At 41.8% G+C, this 25093-nt stretch overlaps 1 protein-coding gene across 2 annotated transcripts in view; it reads right to left on the reverse strand.

Annotated features, from left to right (window-relative positions):
• LOC136848777 (retinol dehydrogenase 11-like) overlaps window positions 1–25093 on the reverse strand; it is a 43909-nt gene that overhangs the window by 13177 nt on the left and 5639 nt on the right. For both annotated transcript variants that reach the window (XM_067121380.1, XM_067121372.1), the window contains exons 2-4: window positions 19774–19929; window positions 15138–15373; window positions 3912–4072 (exon numbers count right to left, since the gene is read on the reverse strand). In XM_067121380.1, the coding sequence (XP_066977481.1) occupies window positions 3912–4072; window positions 15138–15373; window positions 19774–19929 (553 nt within the window). The remainder of the gene's footprint in view (window positions 1–3911; window positions 4073–15137; window positions 15374–19773; window positions 19930–25093) is intronic.

A 25093-nucleotide genomic window follows, 5' to 3' on the forward strand; every position in this document is an offset into this window, starting at 1 on the left:
GGAAGAAAGAGAATATGAACAGAGGTACAATACAGGAATGAAAGGGGGTTGCTCTATGGGCCAAAAGGACGTTGCAAACCTTAAGTAATACCCACACTGCACCATGTGAGGTACACTAATGGCATTTTCCCCCCTACTGGGATAAATATAACAAAGAAAGTATGAAGCATGGCAGAAAGAAATACTTAAGTATTTCAAAGCAGTGAGTGAAATATGAACACATGTGGACTTGCCTTGGGACTGGGCAGGGGCTAGAACCTGTTACAAATAGGCATGATAATCTCATGTTACAAATATGCATAACCTGAATTTCTTAAAAATAAACAGCTTACAAGAGGAGACAAAATTCCCATTCAAATACTGTTCATGTGTTGAATGAACGATTATATTTCATTTGAAAGTGCTCCAGAGAGAAATGATAAATTTAAGAATTTTGTAATTAAAATGGTAATTTCCTTTTTGTACAAAATTAGTGAATAAAATATACATTAATGTATTGCATCCATTCAGGCACCAATAACAAAATTCAGAACAGGCAGTATTATAGCCTACAGTATATTTGGAATGTGACATAAGTAGCCTATATTTTTCAGATGCATGAAGGAAAGTGAGAACACCACATCTCAGCCAGCATACAAAGACTTCTGCTTGAGTGGCAAATTACTATGCTCTATTCAGCATTGCCTATGCATAATCAAGTTGAATTTGCAAGGCAACCATTCTCCTTAATCTTTTTGTGGAAAGGTCATCATCACCATAACTTACCTTCATTAAGAAAACCAGCTTTAATACATATGATTCTAAAGACATGAAAGACCCAAGACCACTGAGGTTACCATTGTGACTATTTTTACACACCCACAGTACAATGAAAGAAAACAGGGGGATGGACTAACCAAGCGCATCGAACCTAACCACACAAGACTACCTTCTCGTTAAATTCCTACTTTATTAAGAGTATTTTCTTGATACTAGGCTGTAAAAGAGCAGTGCTTCCAACCTTTTGAATATTATATTTATATTTATTCAATCAGTGAGAAAATATAATTATTTCAACATAAAGACTTTTTTAATGTGTTAATTTTATACACTAACTTTGAAAGCAATGATTACATAGAATCTCCTTTCTTTGGGATATGTCATATCCAATTCTAACAAATATGCTATTAAGAATTAATAAACACTAATAATATTTATTTATCTCACTACATGAAAATGAAGTTGTCTTTTAGAAAAGATTTAACTTCAATAAACAACTTGACCATTGTAAAACTTCAGATTCTATATAATGTAAACTCCAAGACATGTAAAAACGTATTCAATATACTGTACTTCCACATATGTTTGAAGAATAATCTACTTCGGTCCGGGGCACCTTGTTCTTAAAAAAAAAATCTTTTTCTGTCAGTCTACAGGGAGAAAATCTGGAATAGTTGCCTGTATGCCTTATCCTCCTCAAGTAGCAGAGGATGGCTCCTACTGGCCAAAATATAGGGTTCTCCAAATCACCAGTTAAATACAAGGCTGGGATGCAAATGAGGCAGTGGTATAGTCTTAATACTGGCAGTCTGGGTTTTGGCAGCAAAGAACCACTAAAAAACACCCTCAAGCACAAATAATTCAACCAGACAAGGTAAACAGCTTGCATATACATCTTAATGATGTGAAGGCTAGCAAGAAGGCTATCTCCATTTTCAAGCGCTAAAGGTAAGACTCCTGAAGAAACTTGTAAGGTGGCCGGTAAGACTGGCAAACTACAGAGAGGTCCCACTTAACCGGCTGAATTGATCTAAGCAATAACTCCTCAAAGTGATGGAGAAGACTCCTCAGGTTTCTGGAAGCACAGGCATTATGATGTCCTGTGGTTCAAAAACTTAAAACAAGGCCATCCTATACAGTAATCTATTACTGCAGAGATTGATAGCTTCTAACAAATCTGCTTTTAGAAGATACAAAGGGGCATCGACTTCCCTATGACTGCTTCTTGCCACCACTGCAGATCCTTCAGAAACTCCTCCAAAGCTATAAGGTGAGCATTTTGGAGAGCTACAACTGACCAACTAATCGAGAACAACAGCAGTATGGATCTCGCATTGAAGCCCCTTTGCATGGCTCATTTCTCCAGATTAAAAGTGTATGATCAGGAATAAAAAAAAGTTTGGCTGAAGGACTTAGTCAGCACTGGAACTGCTGGATATATGTCAACAGCCTCCTGCTCCTGGTTACTGAAGGTTGGACTTAAGTCATCGAAGTATCAATTTACATGCCAAGGTACATTACAGATGGAAGCAGTATAGATTTCCTCCAACTGACATGTAGCACGAGGTAACAACACATGCTGCATGGCTGATTTATTTGCTACCTCCATTCTGCTGTTGTCTCCACCAGTACCAGCCAATCCTTAGCGTATGACAGCCCAGGCTGTCAATGATGCAAAAATCCACATGAAGACCTGTAGAGATGTCACCAAGCCAAAACAAGGGGCACAAAACTGAAATAACTGCCCATTTCAGTTCAGATGAAGTGATATTTTGTTGATGTAGAATGTATTAGGAAGTAATAATACAGTCTCCGGAAGTCCAAGGATGCCAGAAATTTCCTGTTCCAGATGGACAGCTGCACCAACTCCATTGTTTCTACCCTGCAGTAACACTCATTGGCTGTGGGTGATGATTGGACACCAACCTCCTGCTGAATTTGGAACCAAAGCTAGACAACAGTTAAAAGTGGGCAGCCCACTGCATGCTTCACTGATCTCCTGTTTTTCCCCAGTGACTTCATCTTGTTGTGCAAGGCCTTGAACTACTTGGTGTTCCCATCATAAGTTCAGCAGTCTACTAGATGTATATTGTGAGGGGGGGAATTGGATTTACTTCAAGAAAGGAGATCCAGTAACTGACTCTGATAACATCCACTAACCATGGCTTTGCCCTTATCTCCTATTGAGAACTCCAAAATTTCTTAAGACTAGCTCCACTGGCTGAAGAACTGTTTATGAGTAGATGACCACTTCATCTCCTTCCTCCCAAAGGTAGATTTTGTTGACAATTGTCATCCCTTCCAAGGACAAAAAGGCGACCAATGCCTCCCTGAAGTATCTGCATGGTTGGAACAATACCTGTACGTCTACCATTGCAGGTGGCATGAAACTCCAAGGACATCCAAGTCCCTCGCAGTGGCATTGGTCTTGTTTTTTCTCTATACTGGAACAAGAAACAAGAACAAAGCAAACAAAAGGATTAATAATGAGCAAAAAATAGGCAGCAAACTACTCATCCAAATCCAACAACAAAACATTGGCACCTTATCAGGGGAGGAGTAATACTGCTGGCTTTAAAAAGGCAACTTCCCTGGGAGACCCACCTAAATATACACCTCACCCTCAGTGACTTGAGGTTTGTCAGTTTGTCAATGTAAGCAGTGACAAGATGTGATTTAATGCTTCCCCTCACTCAGCTACATCATATATGCCCAGTTTACAAGTGGCAAGGCAAGCTGTTCAACTCCACCTTCCACCAAAGTTTCAAACATTGAATCTTTCATATTTCAAATAATTTCAGTCCTTACTGCTACGCATTTTGACATAAAAAAATTAAATTGTTAAAAAAAAATATATAAAGGCCCCTGTATAATTTGTTAGGTCAGCAGCTGTGGTGCAAGGCTTCCAGGGCTTTGATGTCTAGTATCATCAAAGCACTTGGACACTACTTTTCAGCAGCCATAGGTCATGTCCACCAACAACAGGAATGGGTCAAGTCTCTGTGGGGACTATTTTCACTAGAAAAATAAGACATTACGCAGTTATGGCTTGTCAACAGGTTTGGCTTGCCCTTAAAAATATTACATCATTGCAATTTCGACATTTGAATCATTTATCTCCAAAAATTGAATGGACAAAATTATTTCCTTACCATGCAGTCTTTTGGCCAGTTCCTGACCATGGAAGATATTTGCAAGTTTGGAATTACTGTACAAAGCATTTCGTTTCTTGGTATCCCATCCTTTCTCAGCTTCTAGATTATCAAAATCTATCTGGCCATACTTATAGAGAGATGATGACACTATCACAATGCTGAAATAAACATTCTGATGAGCAATTTCAAATATCTGATGTGGCAAAGACATGAGATAAAAAAAAAAAATGACTTTCTGATATAAAAATGATATTATTATTATTACTACCACTATCTGTTTACCCAGACCAGTGAACTACACTTCAAACTTCCACAGGGGGTGATCTGGATGGGTTTGGTATAAACATATGTGTACCATACCTGGTCAACAATGCAGACCTTGGAAAAATTTCATCAAAGGTTAGCTCTCAGAGCTTAGGATTCAATGTATGTAAAAATTAATGCAATTATAAGTAACATGCTGAATTCCTAATGCTTCATGACTGAAAGCATTGCGAAGTTTGCATTATAAATACTACAGCTGAGCAATATGACTTTCAGACCTAGTGCCTCAACTAAATCAATTCCAAAGGTTGACAATTGCATACGACAGGAAGAGGAGCAATCACTGAGAATTGGTACACATGTTATACCATCATGACAGTCAGTGGCAAGTCCATAAGGTCATATGGAAAGAGTACAGTTGAGGGCAAAAGGTTCAGCCAGGAAGTTCTTTCTATATTAACTCCTATTGAATTATGTTTTCCCACTGCTTGATGTTTTTTTTACCTCCATCAATGTTAACTGCTTTTAGATCAGGTATTCCCTTTACAATGGTATGATGTAAATGAGTTCTCCCTGCTCCTTTTTGTCTTGTGAAATTTTGGCCCAAATTCTTACCAAAACCAGGTCTATTTCTATACTCTTTCCCCATAGATTACAAGTGCTTGAAGACAGTACCTGCAATCCCAATTCCAACCTGTAATACTGCTTCTCTCCCTTTCACATTAAACCCTGTAACAATGTTAATCTTTGAGCTCTCTAGCCTACTTACCAGTGTCTGGAACCTTACCTCTCTCCAACTCCAATATTGATAGTTTCCCAAATGTTTGCTTATCACCCCTTTTTATCGATTTTCTATCATTTCTTTTGATATCACTATCTGTTGTATAATCCGTGGCTTCTAAAAACATTGCTTAGCATTTCCCAGTCTATAAGAATTTTCCCAATGTACTCTACCCATGAATCTAAGTAATTTGTACTTAATTTTCCTTGTAATTGTTTCTTTCTCCAAGCCACTGAACCAGTCTCTTACGGCACAAGCATCATAAATCTTACACTGATTACTAGGATACTCTAAATGAGTGCATTAGAGACCCAACTGTCTCCGCTGTGTGACTTGTAATATGATCTTCCCACTACACTCTAGCTGTGAATCTTCACTCTATAACTGAGCCTTGTTTAAATATTCTCTATATTTCTTATGAGAACCAATATTTCAGCTGCATAGAGTGGTACAGGCCAAATGTATGTGATGAAGGTCTTTGCTCTCTATACCAACGAGACATTTTTCTTTACATGCAGTGTCCCTTTTTCACTACATCGTTTCTCAATCCCTGCTTCATATTCAAGTATGTTCTCAAAGTGACAGAAAGGTTCTAAATCTTCAAAAACTTAGTTATCTAACACTACACTTTTCTTTCACATCTGCTTTTCCAATATATTTCTTACTTCATCTATTATATTTGTTATTCTGTAAAGTTCACCCCAAAATATTTCGAATACCAGCCACATATTCACTTTCCTGGCTTTACTTTTTCCAGTCATGAAAAGCTTTGTTTAGTTTATTTAGCTTTCCAACCCTCTCCCCTTCATACCATTTTCTGAACTTTTAAACATTTCCACAACTTCTTCATCAGATTCTGCTGTTGACACTAGGTCATCAATATACCTATATCCAATTCTTCTGACAGATAGACTTACTGTTCACTCCAGTTTTCTGTTGTGAACTTACATCATTACCCTAATGAGTCTTTCCAGTACCCTATGCTTTGTAAACCAAATACAATTGGCGATCTCTACATTCTGTCATATTCCTTCTGAAGTTCCATACATAAACAGTATCATTTCCTCTTTACACAGTACTTCTTGTAGTTGCTTCTTACCAGTACCCTCTGCTTTTGTAAACTCAATACAATTGGTTACTACTGTATTGTCATGCCTTCTGAAGATCCATCAATAAGTGGTATCATCCCCTCCCTACACAGTACTTCATCCTGTAGTTGTTCTATTGTACTGTGTTTCTGTTGTTGATCTTTAGCAAGAAGCTAAACTGACAATGATCAACTGGAACAATTTTTATTAGTATTTACTCCAGTGCCTTCTCCATTATTTACAGACCAAGCTCAAGTAATATTATTCCTCTATATTTTTCACACTGCAGTGCATCCCCTTCCCTTTGTATCTCATTACTAAAAAGTTCTTTTCCCGCTCTTCTGGTCCTATCACTGCCTTGTTCATCATCCACATTGCCTCCAAATCCATATGAAACATAGGTCCTCTGTTAGTTTTACATATCCTGATAAGCTTAGCTATGGGGAAAACAAATATATTTTCATAATAAAATTAAATTTCATATATACTTACCAAGTAATTACATAGCAATAGTTTCTAGCTCGCGCGGCAGCCTTTTATTTAAAAAAAACGTAGTAGCACTGAGATTGTTTAGTGTAGGTGACAAGCCCTGCCCACTAACGGAAGTACTGGAAACAGCTTGGCAGAACACATTGTTTGCGCCCTATGTCCATCCATGCGGAGGAGGGCGGGCTCTGATTCTGTAATTACTTGGTAAGTATATAAAACTTAATTTTATTATGAAAATATCATTTTCATATAAGTAACTTACCAAGTAATTACATAGCAGAATCCCACACTGAATGGAGCTGGGATACATGGACATATTCTACTCCAAAACATTAAGGCATGGTAATGTCTTTGAAATAGAAAAGTTGCTAGCATTAAAATAATGCTTCTTGTTTTCTTAACCTGGCAAGAGAGCTAATGCCAGTGAATACTGCCTCTGGTTGGTGCTCATCTTAACCTATAGTGGCATGGTGGTTGAGCTGTGGGTTACCTCTACTATGTGGGTACCTTGCAGCGGAGGATAGGCCTTATCGCTGACAAGTATACACAACTGCCCTTGCCCTGGGTGCAGTACCAATATAAAAAACAACCAGACAACACTATCACCTACACTGAAAACACCACCACCCATCCACTCACACTGGTGGGTACTCCAGGTACCTTGTACCCCCTGGCTCCCGAAAATTCGACACCTTACTTCAAGGTGAAGAGACAGTAGGAGAAAAAAAAAGAGAGATTCCTATGCTTCCTCCCCCCGTACCATGCCAGCCACTGACGATGACCCCAAGGTACTGCAATTTTCAAACACTGTTTCAACTTCTTTCAAATAGAGAGATGTGCAGATCGGTTTGCACTCCCAGTAGGTCGACTGCAGAATGGAAGTGAGGGAACATATTGTGCCTGAAAGTTAATGAGATAGAGACTGCCCTGACGTAATGAGCTTTCACTATAAAGTAGGCAATATGTCCTCCTGAATCTGAGAGTGCACCTTAGAAATTAAGTCTTTCACTAAGAAGGACAATGCATTCTTAATCAGAGGGTGAGACGGGTTCTTGACAGAACATCAGGGGTTACTGGATGGCCCTCCGATCTTCTTGCTCCTGCTCAGGTAATACCTAAAGCCCTAGCAGGATAAAGAACTCTCTCTTCTTCCTCAAAGACAAGGACATCTGTAAGTTCTTAATGGAGAAAGAACGGGGCCAGGGATTGGATGGGTCCTCGTTCTTGGCTAAAAATCAAAGTGTAAAGAAGTAAACTGCGTCTCCTTGTGAAAAAACCTATCCTTTTATCGATGGCTTGGATCTTGCTAATGTGTTAGCAGTAGCCAAGGCCAAGGCCATAAAGGGCATCTTCCAGGTAAGGTTTCTTTTAGAAGAACAATGTAGGAGGTTCAAAAGAGGGACCTGTCAACCACTTCAACACTACATCCAGTTTCCAGGAGACCGGATCTTCCTTCACTTGCTTGGATGCAACAAAGGACTTGATGAGGTTGTTAGGATCAGGGTTTGATGAAAGATCCAGGCCCCTGTGTTTAAACACTGAACTGAGCATAGCTCGATACCACTTAATGGTGGAGGACAAGAGATTCCTAGACTTCCTCAGATAAAGGAGGAAATCCACAATTTGGGTCACCGATGTCTCAGAAGAAGAGATGTTGTGTCTGAGACACCAGCTTTGGTAAATCCCCCACTTAGCCTGGTAGACGTGGCTAGAAAATTGACGCCTGCATCTTGCAATAGCCTCTGCAGCAGTTCTTGAAAACCCTTTCGCTCCGAGATGCTTCTGGACAGTCTGAAGCCTCTCAGGGCAAGATCAGGCAACCCTTGGTGGTATCTCTGGAAGTGAGGTTGTCAGAGTAGACATGGTTTATGGGGAAGGAGTCACAGAAAGTCCACCCACAACCGTAGCCAGAAAGGGGCTGTGAGGGTTTACGTAACATTGTGATGAGGCCAAAAATTGTTCAGCACTTCCCTGACCATGATGAAGGGCTGAAAGGCGTAGAGGTCCACGTTGGACCAATCTTGCAGCATGGCGTCTGTTGCCCATGCTAGAGGGTCCGGGGCCTGAGAACAAAAGAGAGGAAGGTGATGGTTCCTTGAGGTGGCAAACAGGTCCAATGTCGGCCTGCCCCACAGAGTCCACAGATTCTGACAGACCAGGGATCCAAGGTCCACTCAGTGGGAAGGACCTGCTCTTAATGGCTAAGTTCGTCTGCCACAGCAGTTAGTTTGCCCTGAATAAATTGAGTGACTAGAATCACTTGATTTTGATCTACCCACAGTAGAAGATCTCTTGCAGTCTGGCAAGGAGAAAAAGAGTGAGTGCCGCCTCGCTTTCATATGTACATTAGTCTTGTTGTGACCTAGGGTTGATAAAACACTGAAGCCCTAAATAAATTCTTTCAGCTCTCTGACATTGACGTGAAGGTTCTGTTCTTCTGGTGACCACGTCCCAGAAACTTCCCGGTTCCCCAGGAGGACTCCCCAGCCTAGATCTGAGGAGTCTGAGTAGAAGTCAAGGTCTGGGCTCAGAGGATGAAGGAACTTTCCTTCTGAAAGTCTTCGTTCAGACAGTCACCATTGCAGGTCCGAATTGATCTCCGGGTTTATGGGAAATGCAAAGGTGCCTGGCTGTGTTTCCCTGTCCCAGTTGGCCTTGAGGTAGAATTGCAAAACTCTCATATGAAGTTTACCTAACATGACGAATGTCTTGAAGGACGACAAAGTCCCCAGTAGGCTCATCCACTGATGGTCCAAGGAAGACGGAAGGGCTAGAAACTGTGGACAGTCTGAAGGCAGCTGGTGATTCTCTTGGCAGATGGAAAAGCCCGAAAAGTCTGAGAGCTGAGACTCATCCCCAAATAGAGGATCTCTTGCAACGGAGCCAAATGGGAATTCTGCGGGTTGATGATAATGTCCAGTTCCTGAGTGAGGAGAAAAATCTTGTTTAAGTCCTTCATGTACTTTTCCCTCCAAGGGGATCAAAGAGGCCAGTTGTCCAGATATAGACTGACATATATACCTATTAAATGCAGCCATTGCTATAGGAGTGAGGACTTGAGTGGACACTTGGGGTGCCGTAGAGAGGCCGATTTAACTGGTGCTGGGTGCTTGGGACCTGGTTTAGGGCATTCCGAGAAGAGAGGCATTTGGACGCTGGCGTGAGGTGCCTGAGAGAGCGTCCTGGAAGATGAACCTTAGATACTTCCTGGAGTCCGGATGGATGGGGATGTGGGCGTATGTGTAAAGGCCATTTCTGAGCCTATACTTGATTTAAGTCTCTGTTTTATGAACAGAGGTTTGATCTCGCTTATTCCGAGACATTATGTGTAACGTGAGCCGATATCATAAGTTATATCTTTCCCTAACTAAAATCTGAGGACTACTGGAATGAGATACTAAGCACAAAACTAAAACCCTTTATTGACAAAAATCAACGAAAAATAACTTCTTAAAAATTACGAAGAATGAAATCCAATGTTTCACATAACTATCAGAAAATCTTCTAAGGAAATAATGCTCCAAAATCATAAACACTCAAATACCTAAGGGAATACAGAAAATAACTCATCTGTCAAATCATGAACAGGTCAATCAGTAAAAACAGGTCATCTCAAATGTCATACCACTCTCATCCTTGTAGGAGGGAGAGAGGGAAAAGGAATAGGAATGGAGTGGAACAGAAATACTCCACAAGTCCTCTGGGACAGTCTCCATGTGAAAAATCACTCACATCTTCAGACACACATGAATCGGATCTCACAAGTCCCCAGTTCACATAGAAAAAAGAAGAGTCTGAACTTTACCTTATCCTGCCAGTTCTAAGAGATTGGAACACTCAAAGCTACGTCTTGACGATCTCGCTCTAGCTTCGCTAATGAACGATCAGACTTAGTTTTGGGCAGAATTAGACACAAAATCTATATTTTCTAACGCACAAACTTATGTACTCGCATATCACCTCGGTCGTCTGTTTCACACACCAGAGCCAATATTGTGTGTTCATCAAGCAAAACAGCTGAAGTAACCAAACTATTTGCTGAATGCAATGATTTTGTGACTGATTGCTTGACCTAGTACCATCTTGCAGCTATCTCTCTTTCATCACATCTTATAGTATGGCAGTTGTGAATTGAATATATGTCCCTTAAATATATGCATCCTGCATATCCAAGGCTATCCAATCACCCTGGTGAATGGATGAAAGGACTGACTAGTTTGTCTCCATCTTGAACTTTGTCTTCCTGATGAAGCAATTGAGGGCGCTTATGTTAAGGGTAGGTCTCTAACATCCGATGATTTTGGGAACACAAACAGATGGTTGTAGAAGCCCTCCGAGTTGATGTCCTCAACTATTTCTATGGCTCTCTTTAAATGGAGAGAGGAGACCTCCTCTAAAAGGGCCTAATATTTCTCCCAGCCTCTTGAGTAGACCATCATTACGATCAGAGAAGTGACTAAAGGGGGGGCTCTCCATGAATGGAATGGAGTAGCCCTCCCTCAGAACCTTGATCATCCACTGTTCTGCCCCTCTAATACCCCACTTCTCCCAAAACTCGAGAAGTCTGGCTCCCACTTGTGCACGGAAGACTTCTTCCTCATTTCTTGGGAAAGGACTTGGTTGAGCTCCTTGTGATAGTCCTGGCCGAGAAGCCGATACTGGAGTGGGTCCTAGACTCTGACTTGGGTTTATTCCCATGGAAGGGATGTTGGAGATGAGAAGACCATCTTAGGAACAGATGCAAAAGAATCCTGGGGCATTTGGAAGAATGAGCCAGAAGATCCTGAGTCGACTTCTTTTGGAGGCCCGACTTCTGGATCTGAATGACTCCTTTAGTGGTAAGGGAGCACCATAATTCTCTTTTCTTCAAAACCCCCAAGGAGAAAAAAGCCACAAGTTCAAGACAGCCATCCCTGATGGCCTTGTCTGCATGAGAAAGGAATCCTAGCCAGTCCGAGGCAAAGACTGGTACTAAAAGAGTTGGTGCCAGGTGCTTGGCAGCTGGCGCTGGGCGCTTGGAAGGTGGCGGCGAGCATTCAGGAGGAGCTGGGTGCTTGGATGAAAACAATGGGTGCCTAAGAGAGTTTGTTGGGCGCTTGGGGGCCAAGTAAGGGCACTCAGGGGAGAGGGCCTCGGGCTGTCCCATGCAGAGTGGATGTCAGACAGAGGGATCCATAGCAAAACAACAGGAAGGCTGGGCTGAGATTCGCCTCCTTATACCGCTAACAGGCAGAGGAGAATGGCATGCAACATCATGTGCATGCCTCTTCCGAGGGCGAGAGGCATCAAGATAGTGCTTGCAGTGCCTTCAGGTCAGTGCCAGAATCCTTGGAACTGGATGATAACTGGTGCACATCCATCAAGACGCCTTTCCAGTGGCGTCTACCGATACCCGGGAATGCGCAACAGGCTCAACTGAGGGGGGCAGCTACCCGTGGGCAAACCCCACTGGCCTCCCTTGGACTTCTGGCGTGTCTTCTCCCAGGTTCAGGGGGACAGGACAGAGACCTTCGTCTAGGAGAAACGGTGGGACGAGAAGCCACTCCTTCACTTGCACAACACTGTCACCTGTCAAGACGCCTTTCCAGTGGCTGTCTGCCGATACCTGGGAAAGCGCAACAGGCTCAACTGAGGGGGTAGGTACCCATGGGTCAACACCACTGGCCTCCCTAGAACTTCCAGTATGCCTTCTCCCAGGTTCAGGGGAGCAGGACAGTGACCTTCATCTAGGAGAACAGGTGGGACGAGTAGCCACCTCCTCCACTTCACTGTATTTACTAATAGATTAAATTTCTTGTCAAACCTAGACTCGAGACTGGCAATGGGAAGAATTGGAAGCAAGGGAGCCAGGTGCGGCAGCAGGTGGATTACAAGTAGTTGGGTTAATAGCAGGAGAAAAAGCGGGATGGATGGAAGAAGGAATAGTAGGGCTATCTTCTAACCTAAGCTTAGGAATAGATTCTAGGCTAAGAGAAGCACATTTCTCGGCTATAGAGGTCGCATTCTTCTTCCTATCCCTTACTTGTCTAGGTGAGACTTAAGTACCTTCCACTTATGCTCATCTGGCGCTCAGCACTTGAGAGCTGGTACTGAACACTTGGGAGCTGGCACTGGGTGCTTGGGAGCTGGTGCTTGGTGCTCGGGCCAGTCATGAAATTCAGCACAAGGTCTCTCCTTACTACATTACTGTTCCCTACACTTACTGCAAATTATATGAGACATATGAAGATTTGATAAACCTGGTTTTGCAACCTTCAGTACAGTAGTGAAAACTAGATGAACCTGAATCAGACATAATACTACAAAACTAGAAAAACTGATCCTGAAAGCCATCAAAGCTTGAAGGCTACTAAAAATAAATGATAATACTTTACCGAAATCCGCTTATTCAACCAAAAACCAATGAACAAAGACTGCTGCAAACCCTTGATGTTTACTCAGGAGCTGGCATAAACAGAATGAAGTGTTCTGCTAAGTCGTTTCCAGTACGCCTGTTAGTGAGCGAGGCTTGTCACATACACTAAACAATTGAAGTGCTACCGCGATTTTTTAAATAAAAGGCTGCAGTGCGAGATAGACACTATAGCTATGTAATTATTTGGTAAGTTACTTATATGAAAAAAAAAAAATTTCCTATAATTGGTTGGCAAGTTATTTATATGAAAAAATATATCTCCTATGGTGTGTTAAGAATGATTTAATAAATTACACATCTTCCTCTTTGCTCTGGCCACCTGCCTCTTGGCATCCCTCCTCTTATTCCTCCAAGCTTCTTATTTTCTTCCTTGCTTGTCTCCTGTCAAAGGTTGAATGTTTTCTTGTTTAAACTGCTCTCTTTGTATTTTCATTTCTTCACGTTATCTCTTTGTCTATGGTCCTTTCTAAACATCATTCCATACAATTCTGTTGCCTTTGTATACCTTCTTCCAGTGATTTCCATCTTCCATAATTTTTATTGTATACCTTTTTCCAGTGATTTCCATCTTCCATAATTTTTAATATATGTTCACTGGCTTGATTTTTTCCTTACAAACCTTCTTTACTTAACTTCACCTCTTCATTTCTGTTTTGTTTTTTATCCTTATACCTTTACTTTCATATTCCTGCCTTCCCTGTCATAAACTTAGCATCGAGTAATCCCAAATGGGTTAGGCATGCTTTGCTTAATTTTATAAACGCTTTCATTTCTCTTACTGTTCTTACATAACTTCTCTCAAGGTTTATTAACCACTGCACCTGTACATATTCAATATCCTTAATTATTGGCTTCTGCAGAACTCCAGCAATGCTTTAACATTAAAATTTCTGTCCAAAAGCCATATCTTCCAATCACACCTAAGAACTAGTTTTGTTCCTGCATGTATATCATCACTGCAAAAGCACCAACATAGATAACGATAAATCAGAATGCTATACAAGACCAGAAAAAATGCAAAACAGTTAGCTGGCTGAGAAAGAATCCATCTATTTCTGCAACCTCCCATAACCTAACACCTAGAAATATAACTGACTTCATTATGTAAGGCACTGAACTTGTTTAAAGCAATTACTATTTATATAAAATTCATATCTGCATATAGTCATGTTGCTTTAGAAGAAATTAGGAAATATAATACAGTCGACCCCCAACTATTCGTGGTTCAAGATTCGTGGATTCACTTATTTGCAAATTTTTCTGTGGAACATAACTCTTAGTAGCTAATTCATGGAACATTCACCCATTCGAGGTTTTTTTCATATTATTATTATTATTATTACTATTCAGTCAGTGAAACCCATTCATACGGAACAAGCCCACTGGAGTCACTGACTTGAAATTCAAGCTTCCAAAGGATATGATGTTCATTAGGAAGACGTGCGAGGAAGCAAAGGGAAATACAGAAAGAAGAGATAAAACTTATTAACAAAGAAAAAATAAATTAATAAATAGAGCATATCTAAAATATTTGCTAAATATTTTCATTTGATTTTTGTGATAAAAAAATTGATTTACTAATTTTCAAATATTAATATCAATGTAAGCACAGCAAAATATCAGTAATATATATATATATATATTTTTTAAATGTTCTCCATGCGATGTACCAGTGTTACCCCTATCTACATTAAAAGAAAACAGTATGGCTTGAATACTATATGAAAGAATATGTACATGCCTGAATGTAGGGGTAACTTGATTAGTTTTTGCCTAGGTAAGAGTAACAGTTGTAGAAGTGTTCACTCATAGCTGTAAGCCATATATTTTTAAGGGTAATGTTGTAAAATGACATTGAAATGATATTAAAGTATTTTAGGATGATGGTTTATGGTATATTTGGTGTCTGAACTATTAAAATGGGCAGTTATAAGCATTTTTAGAGGGGGGGGGTCTCACGTAAATTTTAGTTATTCACGAGTGGTTGTGGTCCCTAAGCCCGCGAATACAGGGGTCTACTGTACAGTATATCAATTAACTGCATGTTAGAACGTGAACTGTTCTGTATTGGTCATTACAATTTTACCAAATAAGGGATTATATTTTTATCTTCCACAAGACAAAAGAAAAACTAATGAAAAAATGCAAGCTAAGTTATTGAAACAGTTACATGAACTAAAGCTCACCGTGAATTTGGAGTGCTTTCTATACGATTAAGCAGTAAATGTGTAAGGAGAAAATGACCTAGGTGGTTAACTCCAAAGTGAATTTCAAAACCATCCTTGGTTTTCTTACGTTCATCTGGAGGAACATACACACCAGCGTTGTTCACCAACACATCAAGTTTATCAAATTTTTCAAGGAAATTTGATGCAAATGTCCGGATGGATGTCAAGTCAGCCAAATCTAGGTCCATAAAAATCTGTAAGATATACAAAATCTATAATTATTGTCCCATAACACACTCTTTTATTTAAAATATGAAAATTTTTATGATAAAATTACAGTATTTGGATACTTACCTACTGCTCAAATTTGCTTATATCTTTGTGCCGTTAGGTGTGACAGGCATTCAAAATAAACAAAATAATGCTTGGCTAACCTGCTAGGACTGTCTCTGTAATCACCTGTTTCCCACCAGGTGGTGTTGGAATGTTTATATTCTTGTCAGAATTCTTCATGACTACCTGCTAAATTGTGGAGAGGCTGGGTGGGTTTCCACTTAAACAGTAGGTACCGTATATAAGACTACCTTTAGATAAGATGAGGTAAAAAATTATGACAAATTTTCAGGAATTTATCTCATACCTGTAGTATACGATGACTGCTAAATTACAAAACCATCTGCTAAAGGCTAGCAAAACCATCTGTGTAAATACTGGTATGTAAAGATGATGTTATTACAAATGCTTTTTACACTGTACAAAATTCAAAATAAATGTTCTATATAATTTTTTCCTACAAATGTCGCCTAAAAGGGAAACCATTGTTTTGTTTGCATTGCATCGCCAATCACAAACTACCCCTAACAACAATACGATAATGTATGATAATTATCATACATAATTACCGTTCGTATGACTGAGCTGTTCTACAAAGTTACAAACAGCCTGGTGTATTAATGGCCATCTACCTACACTTCATCAACAATCACAAACTGTCTAAGTCAGTTAAAATTTCCTATTAACTTATCGTGTACCCATATCAATCATGGAACCACCAGTGAAAAGAAGAAAATATGAAGCTAGTTCTAAATTGAAACTTATAGAAGTAGCCAAGATTTTGAACAACTGTGCTGCTGCTAGAACATTCAATATGACTGAGAAGATGGAACGAGAGTGGAGAAAGAATGAGGATAATTTAAGAAAAATGTCCAAACAAAAAATGTGCAATGAGAAGAGGAAGCACTCACTGGCCGGAGTTGGAAAATGTTGCAGAACAGGTAGTCCAGCAGAGACAAGATGGCTACATTGTAACCAGAAATAAAATAAGATCATATGCCCTAAAATGGGCTATGTCAAACAAAGAAGGAAATAAAGATTTCAAAGCAACAGCAGGCTGGTGTGATCATTTTATGAACAGAAAAAATCTAGTAATCAGAGAGAAAACAAAAATGGCCCAAAAATTCCCAAGAGATCTCGATAACAAAGTAACCTGTTTTCACCAGTTCGTCATTTAGCTGAGGAAAAGGCATCACTTTCCATTGTCACATATTGGAAATATGGATGAAACCACATTAAACTTTGACATGCTGGGTAACAATATGAATTTTCAATGAAAAATGAATATTATGTTACCCTAAATGCTATTACTACCGTAATTACATTTTATTTAAAATTTCTGAAAGGTTACTGAATGATAAAGGTTGCTGTGATCGCAACCATAACTTGATGTTTACATTTTCTCTGCCTGCATGCTCAGCACCACTCTCTCTCGTCAGGCTGGGCCTGGGTCCATAGACTGGGGACCCTAAACCACCCAGGAAGGCGAATTCTCAGTACCGGTGCACTGGGGGTCCATGGAATCTGGGGCAGCAGTTGCTCCCACGCCAGTAGACAGATCAGGAGTTGCAGTACTGGTAGTACTGTGCCACAAACAAGAAATCCCGTAGCCTACCCAGTGGAAGAAGACTGGCCCTCAGAAGCCCTATGGGGCTTCTTATGGCTGGGAGAGGCAGCCTTCTTCTTCCTCCGCTTGCTAGCTTTGGAGGAAAAAGCGGAGGAGGTGGAAGCACACAACAAAGATGACAACAACGACTTCTGATTCCTCTTCTTCAACTTCTTCTGATAGCAGCAGGCCTTGAACAACAAGGTGTGGAGAAGGACATCACCCAGCGAAGACGATGTCAAGGGAATCACTTGAGGGCACACTACCAGAGGCATGACCGTAGGAACCACTGCCATAGTGGTGGCTCTCAAACCAGTAGACATCATAGTCACAGTAGCAGCAGTCACAGGAACGGTCTTGGAGGTCCTCAATTGAGAAATCAAACCCTCCACATTCGGCTCCCCTGGGAGGCCTAGGGAAGGCCATAACTGCCTAAGACCCTCAGGCTCCACAACACCTGAAACATAAGTCAGGTTATGGGGGATAATTTCCCCTCTGAGTAAACGGAGATCCCTGGAGAGGAGTCATACCGGTCAACCACCCCCATGCTAACTCTCTACTGACAAAGTAGTAGAAGGCAGTGAAAGGGAGACCGCTCCCTTAGGAGTAGCAACAGTAGGACGAAGCTTGGCCGGGGGCAAGAAGGATCCAGAGAGAATCCTCTGCATCACTGGCGGAGTATTCCACTCTGATGACACCGGGAACTTTCTACTCTTTCTTCTTTTTCCGGCCAAACTGCGCCCACTGTTTGGAAGGCCAGAAACAACACTCACTGCACGGGCTTGATTGATTGCAGTTATACTTCCTGCACAATGTGCACAGGATATGAATGTCTATTGTACAGTATTTCCATTGAGGAGAGGAACCAATTACTGGGCTTGCTTAATTCCTGGGCAGTGCCTCACAATGCATGGTTTCCTCTCCTTAGGCTGATGTAAATCAGGGATGTGCAGTATTAAAGTATAAGGCAACAAACAAACACTCATATAAACACAAACAAAACGACAGAAAAAGTCAAATGGCAGTTGGGCAGGGAATATATCAGACATCTTGACAGGACGGAGGCCGAACAGTGTTACCATTTTAGCGCAAAATGGGCCAGATCTAGTGTGTTTTGGAAAATTCTAGCGCTTCTTTTTCGCATCTGACGCGGTCACGCTTTTTAGTGCCTTTTGGATATATCTAATGGGAAATCTAGCGTTTCTGTATATTTAATAACAATAATAATAATAATAATAATAATAATAATAATAATAATAATAATAATAATAATATAATAATAATATTCCAAAACAGAAAAAATAAGCAAAAATACTTTGAATGATCTGGTATTTGAAATTTGTCATCTGCAGCATGAATACTCTCTCTCTCTCTCTCTCATACTTAATTCGAATTCCGATTTCATGTACTGAACGGTGACGATGGGGGAAGTGGGGCTATAGAGAAGATAGTATTGCCTCACGGACTGTTCATCAAACACCATAGAAAACGCGTTGCAATTGAAGTCTGGTTACATTATGCTAATAGGAAATTACAGACTCGTCTGGGGAAAATCCTCTTGGAGAACTTGCCAATTTAGCTGTGTCATTGCTGTCCTTACCTCATTCTAATGCTGAGGTGGAAAGGACATTTAGTCAAATGAACAATATCAAATCCAAGATCCGCAATAGGATGAATCTAAAGACTTTAAATTCAGTATTAGCTACTCGTTATGGCCTGAAGCGAAAAGGAAAATGTTGCTATGATTACAAATTGCCAAAAGAAGTTGTTGATACTAGTGGGGATTCAGCTAAATACAGGCAGTCCCCGGTTAACGGCGGGCTCGGTTAACAGCGATCCGGTTTTATGGTGCTTGTCTAGTGACGAAAATCGGCAATTTTCAGCGCCGAAAATCGCCGATAATTGGGTATTGGCGCCGATAACTGAAAATCAGTGCTTTTCGGCACCGATAGCCCCTGAAAATCGCCGAAAAACGCCAATTTTTGGTTAACGGCGATTTCCGGTTATCATCACACCCTCAGAAACGGAACCCCGCTGATAACTGGGGACTGCCTGTACAAGACTCAAGACGAACCTGGAACTTCTCAAAGCTCGGAAGCATCTTCTATAATAAACTTTGAAGTGGAGGATGATCTGGACATTCCAAAACTTTTCTTATTGGATTTTTGAAATACAAGTAGGTAAACTAGTATATTCCTTATTTTACTTATTAGTACTTAATATCTGTTTTCATTGTTTAATTTTGTTTGATTTTTTTTACTGAATCGCCATGGATGACATAGTAATTAAGTCACTTTGGTAACTGAAAATAGTCCTAGCACTTTTTCTAGCTTTATATGAGAATTATTTAGTGCGTTTCTAGCGTGTTATGGAGGACCCTCTAGCGCCTTTTGAAAATAGGAAATGGCAACACTGAGGCCGAAAGCAAAGTAGATTGCAGACCATTGAATTGGCAGGGCTTCACCCCTACCATCGGTAACTAATTACTTTGTTTGAAAGTTAATGGCCATTCCAGCTTGGGTTCACAGGCAATATCCTATGTAAAGACTGAAGGTTTGTATTTGTGTAGGAACAAATAAGCACACCACTTCATATATCAAACATAACAACCAAAACAAACTGTAAACAATTCTACATTAAATTTGAACACAAAACACATGCCAAGAGTGCTCTACAAAATAAACTCCTTGTTAACAAATTTTTAAGAAAACTTACCAGATCTCCATCACCTGTAGTTGTGCGAATGTCACGAAGTGCCTCCAAGGCTGCCTGACGATTTCGGCAAGCCATTATCACAATTGCTCCACGACTGGCAAGGTCTCGGGCTGTTTCTTTTCCAATGCCAGAATTTGCACCAGTTACAATAACAATCTGTAAATAACATAAGGTACAGAAACAGTAGGCTGACTTATTTCTGGATCAACAAACAGCAGAAAGACAAGCATCGATAAAAATAGCATGAAATAAACAAAATAAAATACAGTACTGTTAATTAGATTAACAGCTCTGGATGACAATGAATAGCTTACAACTCAATTATAAGCAGTTTATTACAAGTCTAAAATGACAAAATATACAATATGACAAGTTTTGCTTTATAAAAATACAGATATTGGACATGGCAAGCAAGTACATTTACTGTAAATCAACCAATCAAAAGTTATCTGACTCAAAGGAAGACATGATGAATTAGGATGGTCATATCTCTTGTACATTCCTCCAAAAGAATACCACGTCCTTGGACTGATGGGTTAAGGAGTTAGTTATTTACAAAGCCAGGAGGTAGTAGGAGGAAGTTCCTAAATAACGAGTTCTTTAAAGTGAGGGCCAATGATGACAAAAATATAAAGTTAAAGAGGATACATATGTACCTGATCAAATAAGACTCCTGATGAGCTGTGCCCAACTAGACCTGCCACATGGAAGGCAGCTATGCTAACTGTAATATCAAACCCATGGAAAAGGTTGCTGGAAGACACTACAATCCTTAAGACTTAAATGACTTTAAATATCACAATTTTTGAAAGTAAATTGTATTTTTCCCAACTACTGTATACAAACCTGAGGTCCTTTACGTTAGGGATTACTTACGGTGAAGCTGGACACGGCCGTTAAACTCTTGAACAAGGTGGTTAGGCAGTAACTACTGTCAGGTAGGCAGGGAATACCCACCTGCCCAGATGTAAACATTCCAGTTTGCCCTTCAGTCCAGGTTCAGATTGAGGGGTGGCACGAGGCGGGCATAAAATGTAATGTCAAGGATCTCAGGTTTGTGCAGTTAGGAAAAATGCAATTTACTTTCAAAAATTGTGATTTGTTCCGACATGATATAAAAACCATTGGTCCTTTACATTAGGAAGACTCACTGGTTGGAGGGAGGAATCTGAGTGAGTCTCTTGAACTGACTGGAGTTCTGCACACCTGGGCTATTCCTCCTGGTTGAAAGAGCAAGGATGAGTACTGTGCCTCTGATATATTGATTGGAGTGTAGGAACCGCAAGATCAAATGTCAGATACTGGGACCTTTTTGCATGAGTGAGGAAACTAACTCATACGAAATAGGCTGGGAAGAATCTTAGAGTTGGAGGCAGTAAGGACAACCCAAGATAGGGATTCCCTTATTGCCAGTCTCTCCTTCCTCCCCTTGCTAGAGGAGGGAGCAGAATTGCTTCTATGATTCTAGAAGAAAAATGGAACAGGTGCTCGATGTGTAGTCTTACCGCATCAGATGCCAGATCCAGCAAGTATTGGTTCGAGTCCCATTCTCATCCCGAAGGAGGAGAAGTAGGAGGACGAGGAAGGAGGAGGAGAGAGCCAGTCACTCTTGGAATCCTTCTCACTTCCGAACCAACACCTTAGGCAAGATGCTACTAGTCCTTTGGAAGGAGCTGGGTAAGAAAACACAACTTGTTGAGCAGCCACCACAGGGCCAAGGAAAAAAGGTTCCAAGGGCCTGTGGGCAAGACCACAGGAAAAAGGCAAGAGTGTGGTCTATGAGATCACATCTTGCTTCCAGACCGACAGAAACTTCTGGAATGCAAGGGATGGACCAAGCCACTGACTTAGTGAGCTCTCGGGTCGAAAGTACCGGTATCGTTGTCGCCAGCTGCCGAGTACCTCCTTCAATTGCTTTGCGAAGCCGGGAGAAAGATGTGTCCTTAGACACTTCTTCCTTGGGAGAGATAGTACTAGTGAAAACGTCAACGATATCCAGGTTAGGAATGTTGAGCCTTCAGAAAGTACCACAGCTCCCTAACTGGACAAGGTAATGATTGACTGGATCACCGATACAAAGTCCAAGGAGGAGGGGAACAAGAAGGACTCAAACCCGACAATAGATGTTGATGGATTCGGAGTCCACTTATGACATCCGAGAAGGAGTCGAGGTATTGATCCCCTTCACCTGTTCTTCCATCTTCTACGCCAAGGCCAGAGCGAGATGAGAGATGGTCCTAAGAGGGCACATCTCTGTCCGACGACTCTCATAAGGGCACGTGCAGAGCACAGGGCAGGAACCCTAAACGAGAGTCGCATGCAACCCAGGGAACAGTTCCCTGGGACAGCAAGACTGGAGAAGCTTCTCATCCATAGCTAAATCTCGACTGAGGAGAAAAAGACTACTTCAGATAGAAGACTAGGTCGCAAGGGCCTACATTCTTCACAAACGAAAGGGAGAGAAGCAGCCCTCGGCAGAGAAGACAAGGAAGTCTAGACTTGAAGAGCAACTCTGACCAAATAAGAATTTCTGTCAACGACACCAAGCAGCGAAGACGGATCCGGTCCCTAGGACAGCGTTGCAGAGAACTTCAAGAGATATCCAGCTATATCCACTGCTGCTCAGCGAGAAAGCCTAAGCTTGCAAGGAAAGCTGGAAGGTCTCCCAGTCCTGAACACACTGGGATGTACTGCCTGAAGAACCGCTTCTTGTGTAGCTGCTACAGGAGGTTGGGTCAAGCTGAACTCTTCTCGATGCCTCGGAAGCAGAGCTATCCGGTTGGGCGAAAGGCGAAGTCTTCCAGCATTTGTCTGTAACTCGGGGTGAGCAATGCTTGTGAACCCCTAATGAAACAAACAAATACAGAGGGGAAAATGTAGATATCGATTTTTCCCAAAAGACAGCATGCCTCACTGTAGTGGCCAATGGGTCTGGTATGAAGGAGTGAGAAAACTACCGACTTTGTTGTGCCAGGAGGCAACAGAAAGATGGTAGGGATCTCTTAGTTGAGCAGTCTCTTCGTGAATCTTCGTGAGGAAAAGAGTGAAGAGCACGTTCCATTCCAATCACTCAAACCCGAGGCTGAGCTCGCCTACCAATACATCCCCACTGGTAATGTACCTGGCTAATTGAGCCATCGAGTGTGCTACAGAACACTCGAGTACCTGCAAATGTTGACAGATGAAACAGCAGGAAAAAACGATTCCCACGTTTGTCGATGCATGCCACTACTGTGGTTTTGTTTTTCAACAAAACCACTGAGTGTTGCAAAACTCATCCTGAATTCTCAGAAGGCCAAAAGGTTGCCTTGAGTTCCGGATGATGAGAAGGTACTAATCGTCTCGGTCACACACCTTCAAGACAAAGTCTTACAGGTGTGCGCCCATTCCTCGATCAGTGAATCGGGAAGTAGACACACGATGTGAGGAGAATATGCAAGTATATTTGAAGGTTCCTTCAATCAAGCATTAGCCTAACTTTCCTCATACTTCAAAGAGGGAAGAAGGATGGAGGAATGGAAGCAGACCTCCTGCATTCTCCACCATGGGGAAGCTTCTGCAAGATAACAGCATACCAAGATGATTAGCTCTAGTCGGGCTGGCATTTCCCGAGTCAGGAGCACGGGAGAGGAAGTGGGATGGAAGTCTGATGAAAAGAATTGCCGAGACCCAAGGGAAATAGATACTTCTCCTGAAGGAATCCATTCCCATGTCTTGGCAATGTTGCTGCTGGGTCCAGAGACTCGAGAAATTTCATCCAGGCATCTGCATTAAGAGAACTTCTGCCTGGTTGATAATTCTTTCTCTCTTCCCTTCCACCCTCCTCCCTTATGGAAAAGAGGGTGGAAAGAGACATAATTATGCACACTTTCCCAGAAGGGAAGAAGAGGGCTATGTGTTCTGTGATCATCTTCCAAAGCCTGGGACTTCTTTTGAGGGGGGGCTGGCTGAACCTGAGGTTGAGCTGAGATGACTAAGACCCAAAGGTCTTGGCCACTGTCCAAAGGACAAGGTAGTGCCCTGATACGAACTTTGATTACTGCGATATCTGGCAAATCTCTGAAAGAGAAAGGTAGAACCAAGTAAAGGTTCGTTCCTAAGGGTCGAGCCAACTTGGGACTTAAGAAACCAGAGATCCGAATTAGGACAAAGTCCTTCTTCTTAACACCAGAGTTGCCCACAGATTGCTGTCTGGTATAGGAATTACCCACCCCCGGACAGGACCAGTCTCCAGAAGGCAGGGTTCTTTCCAGGAATGGTTGTATCCGAGGAGAGAAAGCTTAAAAGTGAAGGATTGTGGATCCATCAGGAGACTGCTTGGAGGAAACCAGCAGGTGTCCTCCAAGATCGATGCCTCTCGTTGTGGAAGAGAATGCCCTTCATGGCAAGAAGAAGCAGAGAGAGAGAACCTGGTCTGGGTGAAGTAGAGTCAGAACAACCTGCAGTCGGCAAGACCCTGCGAGGCAAGAAGAATTCGTACTCTGTTGAGGCAGGGGAGGAGCTTAGTGTCTCGACCTGAATGAACTCCTTGTGTGAAGAAAAGTATTCATCTGGTCGAGAGTGCTCTCGCAAGCAAGGACCGCGGCTGGCCCCAAAACTCTTGGCCCCTTTGGGAACTGCAAGGGTTGCGAGTGATGAAGATTATTTGTTGGGGGAGCCGTGGTCCTGTCCTGGGGATCCTCGCGCTGATGAATCAGTGCAAAGTTCTCCGAGAAATGAGGGCGATTGCAACTTGAAGAGGAAGACCCTTGCTGCTTCCAAAGCATGGAGCTCCTGAACCTCTCTCCTTGGAGGGAAACCTTGACAGACCCCAAGAAACCCTCCTCGGCTACCTTGTTGTACTATGAGACAATCGGGGAACCAACAGCAAAAGTACGCCAAGCAGCCGAACTCCAAAGAAAGACAAATTCGTTGGAGCACTCTCTGTCCATCTCGCAACTCTCAGAATAACCATGAGGAAAAGAGAACAGGTGAGAAGAAAGAGTACCCCACCTGTCCTGCCAGTAAGACCAGCAGGAGAGGTGGACCGTGAGCAATAATCAACCTAAGGTGATTATTGCCACACGGGGGAAGAAGAGTGCTTGTGCCGTGGCAAAGCACTTTCCTGGGAAGAGCAGAAAGTTCACTCAAAAAGTGCTGAGAGCCCAATTCGGAAAAACCGAGAAGACTGGGTGGTAAGCGGTGGACTGGGAGGCAAGTGGGGCGAGCTGAGCCAGTCTTGCGAATGCAACCAGGGGCTGGGCGGGGTGAGTAAGCCGATCCCGCAAACGCAATTGGAACTGGACAGGGAGGAACTCGTCTGCTGTGAACTAGCGCTAAT

This window comes from Macrobrachium rosenbergii, chromosome 2 (assembly GCF_040412425.1).
Source record: "Macrobrachium rosenbergii isolate ZJJX-2024 chromosome 2, ASM4041242v1, whole genome shotgun sequence".
In the NCBI taxonomy this organism is placed as follows: Eukaryota; Metazoa; Arthropoda; class Malacostraca; order Decapoda; family Palaemonidae; genus Macrobrachium; species Macrobrachium rosenbergii.